Raw genomic sequence first — 12,304 nt, forward strand, 5'->3', positions numbered from 1 at the left:
TGGGTGTAAGTTTTCATTTCTCTTAGATGCATACCTAAGAGTGGAATTGCTGGGTCATGTGGTTTAGCTTTTGAGGAAGCATCCAAGCATTTTCCATAGCAGCTGCACAGTTTTGTGTCCCACCAGCATCTCTCCACATCCTTGCCGACACTTGCCATCCTCCGTGTTGTCATTGCTGTCACTGCCAACCTGTTTGGCTTTGAGATACATTTCCCTGATGACTAAGGATGCCAGCATCTTTTCATGCACCATTGGCCATTTGTGTACCTTCTTTGAAGAAATGTCTGTTCAGGTCCTTTGCCATTGTTTCATTGGGCTGTCTGTGTTTGGTTGTTAGATTGTGGGAGCTCTTTCTATATTGTGGGGAGTAAACCACTATCAGATACAGGGTTTACTAGTATTTTCTTCCATTCTGTGGATTTCTTTTTACTTCTTGACAATCCCTTTTGATGCAAAAGCATCTTTAATATGTTGAAATCTACTTTATCTGTCAGGTCCTTTGTTGCTTGTGTTTAGACTATGCCTGCTGTATTTTTGTGTTCTTGCTTTGTTTTTGAGCCCAGCCACTGTGTGCTAACCCCATGCAAGAGGCCATAAGTGATTGCTCACAGCAGTGCCAGGTGATGGAAATATTCCTCCCATTTTACAGACAGGTGTCACGGAGGTCAGGTCACTTGCTCACAGTCACCCCAGATAGGACTTGGTGAAGGTCTCCTGCTAATGCAGGGAAGTGAAACTGCTGGGTCTGCAGGTAGACCCCAAAACTTCAGAGACAGAAGGGGAGGCACATGTGGCTCTTTGCCACCCAGAGCCTTTCGCGTCTGTATGATCACTCAGCAAACACCCACCGAGCACCTGCCATGCCCGAGCACCATGCCTGGCCTGGGCCAGGCCCTGCCCTGGTGGTCTCCAGTCTGCTGCAGGATGTGGTGAGGAAGGAGCAGGCATGATAGCCACAGATGGCAGTGAGTGCAGAGACGCACAGATTGTGACGGTGCAGAGTCAGGCCGGACAGAAGGGCCACCAGTGAGCAGTGTGGCAGGAGCTGCCTCAGAGAAAAGGAGCCAGCCGGAAGAGGGGGAGGTCTGACCGGGGCACCTGGAAGGAGTCCCGAGGACAGGTCTCGGAGACCAAGTCCAGGACGTCAGTGGGAGATAACTGGGCTGAATGTAGAGGTCCGGAAGTGGAAAGGAAGTCGGAGTTTGAGGAAGTAAAACCGGACTAATCTGGGCTGGGCATCATGGTGCATACCTGTGATCCCAGTACCATGGGAGGCTGAGACAGGAGGATTGCAAGTTCAAACCTATCCTAGGCGACTTAGTGACTTAGCAAGACCTCATCTCAAAATAAAAAATAAAAGGGGCCGGAGATATAGCTCAGTGCAAAGGCCCTGGGCTCAATCCCAAGTAACACACACACACACACACACACACACACACACACACACACACCTAGTCTGGCTACAGCACAGAGGAGATGGCAGGACAGGAGGCTGGGTCAGTGTCAGCTCTTGTAGGCTCAAGGCCGTGGGCTGAGATGTGCAGACCAGGCAGGCAACACCTGCTCGAGCTTACGGGTAGGAGGGGTCACTCTGGCTTCCATGTGGCAGTCAGTTGTTGGAGATGGGCATGGACCCGTGGTGATCAGTTAGGACAACACCTTCCGTGTCATGTGAGGTCAGGGCCAGGCTTCACTTCATGGTGCAGAGGATGTGGTGTGAACAGGGGGACATCCCAAGCTAGGAGCGGCAAGCTGAGAGCACGACATTTCTGCCCTGAGCTTTTCCTCTCCACCTTCACTACTCAAAGTGTGGTCCTTCAACCACTGAGATGAGTAGAAAGGCACCATCCAGGGCCCCTGTAACTCCAGTTGAAACGGAATCTGCCATGCACCACGTCCTTCATGTGGTCCGTGTGTACATGATCATTAGGGAAGTACTGAGACGTCCTGCACTCTCCCTGCACGGCCTTGACCACCTCAGCTTTTAGAGGTTCTCAAAAGGCCTGATGATGGCCGGCAAAGTACAGATCATCTGTATTAACTGAGCACCTACTATGTGCCAGGCTCTGAGCCATACGCCAAGAGAATCGGGAGAATAACACAACATAATCCTTGCTATCCAGGCATTCATCGTCAAGTGGAATCCAAAAAGCAAATAAGAGCTGATGATAACTCACCAGATTTAATTGTTGCAATATTGTTCCCCCAAGGCCCTTAGAATTTTTTTCTGTCCTTTTTTTAAACAAAAGAAAAAATCCAAACTGCAGGGCAGTTGGTTTCTGTGCCTCTCGCATGTTAATTTTTATCTACGTGTGAAATCAGAGAAGAATTAAGCCACAATTTGTGCTAAGAAAGATGGATGGGGAGTCATGACTGGCAAATTGAAGCCAAAGAGAGCCATCAGTTGGCTTAATAAGGCAGAGAAGGGACAGAGGCAGCAGATGAGCAGCTCGCAGGGGACAGATGGCTCCCGAGCCCCGCCAGGGACAGTGTCCTCTAGCCCTCGGCTCTCAGGCCACCAGCCAGTGGTGCTGGCCAGGTCCTGGGCTCCCCCTTCCTGCCAGGGCGGCACTGGGCTCTCTGCTGTCACTTCACTGAATCCTCATCACAATCCTCCCAGGAGGGTGGCACATGAGCACTGTTCTATGGGAGGTGGACTCTCGGAGCAGGGCTTAGGTCACCTGTCCTAGATCCACAGTTGAGCTCTGAATCTCAGGCTGGCTAACTCCAGAGGACGATCTAGCCACATAGGACAAGAAGGGAGCCTGGAGGGAGGAAGGAGCTCCTCCCCCATTCCCTGTCTGTGAGCCTGCAAAAAGTATGGTGCTCCTTGGCAATGTCTTTGCTGAATGTCACAGCAGAGTCCAGAGCAAAAAGATCTATCCACCTCTCTGCTACTGCAAATCTTACTCTGTTATGCAGTCATTCAAACACTCAATGAGTACTCTACTGTGCATTGTACATTGAGCTGGTGCTGGAGGTACGAAAGAGAAAATATTCATATTGTCCATTCAACAAACATTTATAAATCACCCAGTATTCTCTGGAACAGTAGAACATCATAATGAATATGACATAGGGTGGGATAGTGGTTTCTACAGCAGATGCTGGAGGGAAGCAGCTTGGGTTAAGTCCAGGTCCCCCACTTCCAGAGCTGCATGTCCTTGAGCAAGTGGCTTAACCTTTCTGAACTTCTTCTTTTGAAAAATGAACAGTTGTTACCTGTTCTGAAAATATTCACTGAGCATGTACTACGTGCCAAGAATACCTCTGGTGCTGGTGGTATAGTAACAACAACAAAAAAAAAAATTGAAGACTTACTGACTTTTGTCACCATACAAAGCTCCTTGTAAAAAGCTTAAGTGTTATACAAACTTTCCCTTGGAATTTTCGATAATGCACATAGAGATAAGTATTATGGTGTGCACCTTCCCAGCAGGCTATGTAGTACAAAAAAAGACTGTAGCTTTAAAAAATAAAAATAAAAATAACAATAACAGCACCTGCGGCAGTGGCAACAACAACAGCTAGTCCTAGCTCCTGCAAAACTTACCCTTCAGGGCCAGCAATTTAGCTCAGTGGTCCTGCCGCCTGCCTTGCAAGTGCAAGGTCCAGAGTTCGATACCTGGTACCAAAAAAAAAAAAAAAAACTGAGGCCTTCATAGGCAAGATGCACAGTGAAGCAAGTAGGCAGAGGCGTATGTTCTATTTCAAGTTGGAAGTAGAAGATACGGAGAGAAATTGGGCAGCAGAAGAGGAGGGGAGCAAAGGGAGGCAAAACTTGAACAGAGTCCTGTTGCAGCTGACAGGGAACCCAGAGGAGGGCTCCATCTTACCGTAAAGTAAATTGTGAACTTTAGCCTTCTGTGATCTGATTCCAAATCGCTGTGCTAACTTTTATTTTTATTTATTTGTTTATTTTGGTACCGGGGATTGACTTAGACCCTTTCACTTGCAAGGCAGGTGGTGGCACCACTGAGCTAAATTCCTGGCTCTGCTGTGCCAACTTTGTTTCTTGTCCTTCTATTCCTCTGAAAATGGAGGCAGAATGTTGTTTAAGAGCCGTGCTTAGGAAGGAAGACTTTTCCAGCCCTTTAATCCTCCCAGAAGGTGGAGGTGACTCCCAGGTGTCGCTGCGGGGCTCCCCCCGCCCCCGTGACCTTCAGTGCTGACCCCCAGTGTCCGCACCCACCAGCTCTCCCTGGGCTGGGAAATTCAGAACAGCTCTCCCAAATAACACTCGGAAAAACAATTTCCTGGGAACCACATAGCTCCTGAAAATAAGAGTATGAACACGGCCTCCTTTGTGAACTGGAAGAGTTGTGTGACTCTTTCTGGAGCACAAATCACTTTTTAATATTTCTTTATGAGATTTTTTATGATAAAAGTTATATAGGGTTCTGGTAAAAAAAATTTTTCAAGAAATATAAAAGTGTAGAAGATAGAAGCAAATCACTTTTATATTCATGATCTCAACCAATCCTTGCAAACAGCTCATTGAAATCGGTATGGCAGCCCATTTTCTAACTTGCTTTGCACACTTAAAACATTGTGAGCATTTTCTTATATTCTTCAATATTCTTTGAGAACATCGTGCTTGACAAGCACATGGATAGAGACTATTTATTTCATCAAACATTTGTAAGTAGATATTTGTGTTATTTTTTGTTTTTAACTCTGAGAAAGAAGCGATGACTATCCTCATTCATAACTCTGCACGTGAATCTCTAAATCTTTTCATAGGATAAGTTCCCAGAAAGCTAATTCCTAGGTCAAAGTATCTGAACGTATTTTCCAGACTTTTCATTAAGTTGCCCCACACCTTGCATTCTAATGAGTCATGAACAAGATTGGCCAGTTCCTTTCAGCATCTCTAGATCTTACTGCTGCCCTTTATCCTTACCAGTAAGGTGGAAAAAAGCAGAATATATGTTAGATTGGCATTTCTTTTATCATTAGGGAGGCTGAATTGTGTTAGCGCTGTCTCAGTACTAACTGTATATTTCTTCATTTGTGAGCTGCCTATGTATGTTCTTCATGACCACTTTTACAAAGAAAAGTCAGAGCACAACTGGTCCCCTTGAGTCTTTATTCGAGTCCTCCCTGCCGTGGCACACATGTGTGGAAGGCTCCAATCATGGGGGCCTCCTCCCCAGGAGGACAAGCCCCTCCCAACTGTCCTTCCCACCTGTTTCCTCCCAGTCCAGCCTGGTCCCTTATGTCTCCTCCTAGCTTGGGGTGGGGGTGGGGCAGGAGAGAAAGAAGCATCCACTTCCTCTCCCTCCCCCCCACCCTCCCCTGATTTCTGGACCCAGCCCCCTGTGGAGGAGCAGTGCACAATGCCACCATCGGCCGGGTCCTCTCTCCCAGTCACCTTGGAAACAGCAATGGGAGCCAGTTCTGTGTGTGGACCATCGAAGCACCTGAGGGACAGAAGCTGCATTTGCACTTTGAGAGGCTGTCGCTGCATGACAAGGACAGGTAAAGCCCTATCAGGTACAGCCCTGGGGGGCACAGCCCTGGCAGGTACAGCCTGCCCCCCATCCAGCCTCACTCCCTCCTGGAGCATCAGAATGCCCCTGAGGATTCAGTCTTGAAATGGCTAGAACTTTGGCTCCCGGACTCCAACAAAGATCAAGCTGGGGAGCCTGGCAAGGATCTTAGTGTCCTTCAGCTTCCATTTTTCTGCCCAGGTCACACAGCAGGTGGCAGGAAGAAGCAGGAGGGAGGCAAGGTCCCCCACATGGTGCTGCCTCCATCTCTCTCCTGGGTGTCGCGTTCTGCAGTTGGACCAGGAGGGAGCGCGTGTGCCCTGCTCCTGTCTGGCTCTGTGGAGAAGAGGCTCACAGCAGAGGAGACTGGCACCGGTGTGACAGGACGCTGACGCGGGAAAGCTAGGCTGGGGCACTGGGAAGGAGGGAGACAGTGCCAGGCAGCACTGAAGCCAGAACACACCTGCAGGCTGCATGGAAAATGCACGGGGTCCAGAACCCTAAAACTTCCCCACTTCATTCCAGCGCACTGTAGCAAACCAGGAGCTCCCTGCTTAGCCTTGCTGCCTGAGATTAGGTCCCACTGGAGGCAGACTTGAGACTAGGGTGTGCGGGCGGTGAATTTGGGAGTGGGTCCTCACGGGCACTGGTAGGGACAGGGGAAGGCAAGTGGGAGACACAGGACATGGTAGCACACAGGAGCTGCTGGGATGCTGCAGTTCTGCCCCTGGGGGCCCCAGGGCCTGGTGCTGGGAGTGGTCCTGTTGGCAGGATGAGGGAGCCGGGTGTGTTATCCACAACCCTGACCCTGTTGTGGGAGCAGAGGTGCCCCCTGGCCCTGACGCCCCCCAGCACTGCTGCCGCCCTCTGAGCTGGCTGGGCTGGTAGACCCTCGGGACTTTGGGTGAGCAGGAAGCCACAGAGCCATGGGAGCTCAGAGAGCTGAGGAGAGGGCAACATCTCCGTACACTGCCCTTCCGGGATGCCGGCACCTTAGAATTATGGAACCTAACACAGTGATCGAAATTCTTTTTGGCTTTTTGTTTTGTTTTGTTTTGTTTTGCTTTCTTGGTACTGGGGATTGAACTCGGGTCCTTGAGCTTGCAGAGCAGGCAGCAAAACCACTGAGCTAAATCCCCAGCTCGAAATTTTTTGTTGTGGTGTCTTTGACGTTTCAAACCTAGGCTCTGAATGCCTTAGGTTGAAGAAGATTTGGGGGGCAAAAACTGGACAGCAGAGTCCCCTGCCCATCCTGGAGCCCTTCTCTCCAGCAAAGTCTGGTCCTTTTCAGGGAGCAGTTCCATGTCCATCAGTCACTGCCTCAAGCATAAGGCAAGAAGGGGGCTCCCATCAGAATATGCAGGGTCCCCAGCCCTTCCTCCTGGAGGCTCTGATGGAGAAGTTGGGCATGGAAACCCCGGCAGAGGATACTTCCTAGCACATGGGCCTCAGACCTGCCTCTTCCGGCAGTGCTGGAGATGAACAGGGCCAAAGTTTACACCAGACAGCGAGAATGGGAAGAGACCAGAATCAGTGTAGCCTGAGTTATTTGGATCATAACAAATGGGCCAAAGGAACACACAGACTCTACTCACTCGCAGCCTCACTAGAACCCAAAAAGATCTATGGAAATCACCAGGGAAACTGGCCCTCAAGGTACCAGTGGGAGAGGGAGTTTGTAATAGTTCTCTGAGGTTAAAGATCACACACAAAAGGATGGAGACATTCGCTGTGCTAGGAAGGAGAAGTGAATGGCATCTGCCCCGTGTACTTGATCGAGTAAAATGGCTAAACTACCACAGTAGGTCAGTTGCAAGAACTCAGAGCTTGGTAAGACTCCACATAAGAGATGGGACTTTGATCTAAACTGTAGAAAGAGACTGGATGAAGGAACCCAAAAACTTCAGTAGGAAGAGTGTTCCAGCCGAGGAGAATCAAGAGGGGCAGAGACAGACGTAAAGAGAAGAGTTGGTGAGACCTTTTCAGAGGGCTGTAGCAGAGGCATAGAGCTGGAAAGCTAAGTTAGGGTGGTATCCTGAAGGCCTTAGAATAGCAGGCTATCTCTGTAGGCAACAGGGAGCCTTGGAAGGATATTGAGTAGAAGAAAAAACATGAAAAATTTAACATGATTTCCCCCAAAATGATGATTTTTCTAAACTCCAGGTCCATAACATGCAGCATACAAGGTGGCTTATCTGGTCAAACATGCTTGGGAGAGTGTGCCTACCCTAGCCTTGTCTTGGAAGCTCCTACTATACATTAGCCAGCAAAGGCACTGATAAGTCCTGTGGGGGAAAAAAGTTTGATTTTTGTTTAACACAGCATTTCCCATATCTGTCAAACATAAACTACATAAGATTTGAGACAAAACTTATTACTATCACAGACATTCTAGGGAACATAGCTGGAGAAAAACAACTATTTTTAGAAGATGAATAGGCTTCAGAGATTTCCAGATCTTAAGGTTTTCCTCCAAATGACCCTCTTTACCGAAGCCTTCTTTTCTTTGAAAGAAGATTCCAGGTGCACAGCAGAATTAGCAGGGGTAAGAACTGGAGGTGGCCCCTCCCCACCCAGGAAGCCTGACCTTGACCACCACCCTCTGCCATCACAGCCATCTGAACACGGGGCAGAGGACATACTAGCTCTGGCGTCTGCATCCTGGTAGCTTAGAAATTCATCTGGGTGGCATGGAATGAACTCTTTTCATGTGGGCAATAAAGTAAAAAACCCTCAGTGGATTAAAAATGTGTGTTTATAACGCCATAAAAGAAATTTACCTAATTTGTGAACTGTTTCCTTCCCCACTTTTGCATAATTTCTTTTAAACTGCCTGGGCTAGCAAGGAGTCAAGAACATAGTTCCCATAACAATAAAAACGAATATCCAACCAGTTTTCTAACCCATCTGCATCTTCAGAGCACTTTATTCTGACATAGTGTCAAGGTCTACCTGTAAGATAGGAAGGAAAGACTCACAACTGGAAAACTGAGGCCCAGAGGGGTCTTGAGACTTGTGTAAACTCGGTTGGTGGGGAGCTGGGGACTGGAAATGAGGGCTGCTCACTCCCTACACGACCCTCCTGGGAAATGGGGGTCAGAGGCAGAGCCCAGCAGGACTCACACACCCACTCTGCCCCGACACTTTACACCACCCTCTCTCCGCCCGGCACGCTGATGGAACCCTGAGTGCACCCAGGCGGAGAGCCAGAGATCAGGGAGTTGAGGTGCTCTGTCCTAAGTTACACAGCTGGAAGCTACGGAGTTGGAGCGGACCCTGATCTCCCTAACTATGTACACCATGGTCCCAGCGATGATCATAGTCCATTAATCCCAACTTCTCAATTAATAATAATAATCATTCATTCATTCATCAGACTCATTAATTATATTGTATCATACACATCGCTTTCTCTGCAACTTCTGAATAAATCTAAAAATATCCAGGACAAGCTGAGCCTAGTGGTACAGTCCTATAATCCCAGCTCCTCAGGAGGCTGAGGCAGGAGGATTGCACGTTCGAGCCTGGCCTGGGCAGCTTAGCAAGACCCTGCCTCAAAATCAAAAATAATAAAGGGTTGGGGGTGTAGCTCAGTGCAAGGGCCCATGGTTCAATCCCTACTACTGCAAAACAAAAAAAGACAGAAAGAGGGAAAATCTAGGACAAGCATTACTCTCTTCCACAGAGAGGGAAGGAGGCTTGGCCTGGTAAAGCAGCCTGTCCTGAGGAGAAAGAGCACAGGCAGGATTTGAACCTGGTAGTGGGACCAGGGTGGGGGCACAGCCGCCCACAACCACTCAGCCACTCGTCTCTCCTCCCTGCAGGATGATGGTGTACAGTGGGCAAACAAACAAGTCTGCCCTCCTGTACGACTCCCTGCAGACCGAGAGCGTCCCCTTCGAGGGGCTGCTGAGTGACAGCAACAGCATCCGAGTCGAGTTCACCTCCGACCAGGGCCAGGCAGCCTCGGCCTTCAACATCCGCTTCGAAGGTGAGGGTCATGGGAGCTTGGGGCGCATGTGGGGCTGAGGGTGCACCCGGGAGGGAGAAATAGGGGTTGCTAACGAGGGGCATGCAGCAGTCAGACTGGTTCTTCAGTTTCCAAGGGCAGGCTTTGGTTTTATTCCTAACAGCAGTGAACACAGATTCTACATCCAGAGCCTCTGTGTGTGTGAGTGTGAATGTGTGTGTGTGTGTGTTACGTATCAGTGATTAAACCTAGGGCCTCACATTGAGCTACGTGCCCAGCCTTTTTTATTCATTTATTTTTATTTTACATTGAGACAGTTTGTCACTAAGTTCCCTAGGCTAGCCTCAAATTTGTGATCCTCCTGCCTCAGCCTCCTGAGGTATGCACCATTCTACATGCTTGGCTTTTGTGTGTTTTCTGTGACCCCGGCCACAATGGATTATGAGAACCGTTATTATATCTGGTTTTAGATGTGGTACCCGGGCCAGGGATGCCTTGCCGAGGCCATCACTCAGGCAGAACGGAGCCCGAGATTTCTGTGCAGCCTGCACACATTTCTGTGCAGAGGCACACTCTGTGCCTCTCACCCAGCAGGGACTCTGAGAGCCCAGCCACCCCGCCTCCGGGCAGTTCTCGAGAACCTCGCAGCCCTGGGAGAAGGCTGTGCCATGCTGTATGCACCCTGGCACTTTCTGTCCTGGCTTCCGAGGAAAAGGTGGTCTCTGTCATAGACACTTTGTGCCCAAGGGCTTTTTTTTTTTTTTTTGGTACGGGGATTGAACTTGGGTCCTTGCACTTTCGAGGCAGGCTGCAGAACCACTGAGCTAAACCCCTGGCCCTCTGTCATGGACAGACTGCGGCTTCCCCCAGAAAGCGAAGGGCCCCAGGGAGGACATTTGCCTGGCCTTTTACATATAAAGCAGTGAGCACCCAAGAATCCAAGCACAGAGCTGAGGGCGGTCTCTCTGTGGGTCAACTGGAACCAGAACACACTGAGGTCCTCATTTTCCCTGGAGATTTGGTTTTCATTTCTCTCTCTCTCCCTGCCTCCCTCCCTCCCTTTGCACTAAGCTACATTGCCAGCCCTTTATATTTCTATTTTGAGACAGTCTCGCTAAGTCATTAAATTGCCCAGGCTGGACTTAAACTTGTGATCTTCCTGCCTCAGCCTCCAAGAGAGCTCGGATCACAGGCCTGCGCCACCACACCCGGTTCCCTGGAGCTTTTCTGAACAGTGGGAGGGAAGCCACCTTCTAGAAGGCAGCATGAGGGGTGGCCCCGACTCATCCTGGATGCTGCCCCTTTTGTGCCCCCACACAGCCTTCGAGAAAGGCCACTGCTATGAGCCCTACATCCAGAACGGGAACTTCACCACGTCCGACCCAACCTACAACATCGGGACGGTGGTGGAGTTCACCTGTGACCCCGGACACTCGCTGGAGCAGGGCCCAGCCATCATTGAGTGCGTCAATGTGCGTGACCCATACTGGAACGACACGGAGCCCCTGTGCAGAGGTGAGAGGGGACCCCTGGGGGCCTCACCCCCTTCTGCTGAGAAGCCTGGGGCCTCAGCCTAAACGCAGGGCTGCAGTGCACACACCCTGTCCAGGCCTCACCATCCTGTGGGTTATGGCTGCTGCTGGTCCTTGGGGAAAGAACACAGTGGATACATTTTTAAAAGTGCCCCTTCCTTCGGGCACAGGACCCACAGGCCACAGCTTTTGAGCAGATCAGTGGCTGGGTGACGGTTCTTAAATGCTCCCCTTGCTGTACAACTTTCTGCAGTGTAAAACATCCCCAATAGCACAAGGCAGCCCTGAATCTCATTAATGGGATAATAATAGATGTAAATAGGTGCCTGATAATTATATTACAGGCACTCTGCGAGGGCTGTATGTTCATTAACAGATTTCATCCTCACTGTGGTCCTATAAAGCAGATATTATTAGCCCCATTTGCAGATAAGGACAATGTGAAGTGACATTCCTAAGAGCACACAGGGTAACCGACAGAGACGGAAGTGGAACCTGGGTCTCCCTATTCTCAGAGGCCTGTGCTTTGAGCCTCTCTGCACAGCACTGGCCGGTGGAGCCCTCGTCTACACGGCTCCCGGAGGCCTGCCCTGCCCCGCCCCGGCCTCTCCAACCCAAGGCTGCTGAGCCGGGCAGCGCGTGGAGTCAGGCAAGGTGTGCTCGCTCCAGGCGAGGTTGGCGCCAGAGTGAACTCGCACTCTTGCCGTGAGGGATCCAGCCCTGTATTAAATGGGCTGGTTTAACACAGCGGCATTTATTGGTGCTCTGGCCTTGGCCGCGTTGAGAACTTCCAAAGCTGTAAACACAGAGCGGATTTAAAGGGCCCTAGACGCGGCCGCGCCTCTGCTTCCCTCCCAGAGCTGGACCCTTTCATGGTGACGTTCCCGAGGTCAGTGGGCACTCGCCGTGTGCCAGGCATGACGCTGCGTGCTCAACACTGAGCACAGTCAGCCTCGTCTTACAGCCGTGGTATTTCCCCCGTGACACGGAGGAAGCAGGTTGAGACTCCAAGAAGCTACGCGCCTTGTCACCGAGGCTGCTGGCGGCAGAGGCAAGACCAACCCAGGTCCCAGACTTGAGTGCGTAGTGGCGCTCAGCCCCGCCTGCAGAAAGGCCAGGCTGCTGGACAGGTTCGGGACCCCTGAGCTCTGTCCTTGGTGCTGAAAGCACCGCCCGCTCTCAGCCCCACTCTGCCAGTCCTCAGCCCAAGAGCAGGCAGGGGCCAGCTGGCCATCTGTCACCCGAACCACGGGCACCGACTGATGGGCGCAGAGGCACCTGAAGTGGCTCAGCCTATTCGAACAGCTGTG

The 12,304-nt window shown here is 50.5% G+C and overlaps 1 protein-coding gene across 3 annotated transcripts in view; it reads left to right on the top strand.

The window, feature by feature from the left end:
* Sez6l (seizure related 6 homolog like) overlaps window positions 1-12,304 on the top strand; it is a 183,517-nt gene that overhangs the window by 124,180 nt on the left and 47,033 nt on the right. For all 3 annotated transcript variants that reach the window (XM_021257143.2, XM_021257144.2, XM_004843341.4), the window contains exons 6-8: window positions 5,316-5,481; window positions 9,317-9,483; window positions 10,783-10,977. In XM_021257143.2, coding sequence (XP_021112802.2) covers window positions 5,316-5,481; window positions 9,317-9,483; window positions 10,783-10,977 — 528 coding nt within the window. The remainder of the gene's footprint in view (window positions 1-5,315; window positions 5,482-9,316; window positions 9,484-10,782; window positions 10,978-12,304) is intronic.

The sequence above is a fragment of the Heterocephalus glaber genome, unplaced genomic scaffold, assembly GCF_053883595.1.
Source record: "Heterocephalus glaber isolate CG9 unplaced genomic scaffold, H.glaber_assembly_v1.0 deba00001687, whole genome shotgun sequence".
Lineage (NCBI taxonomy): Eukaryota > Metazoa > Chordata > Mammalia > Rodentia > Bathyergidae > Heterocephalus > Heterocephalus glaber.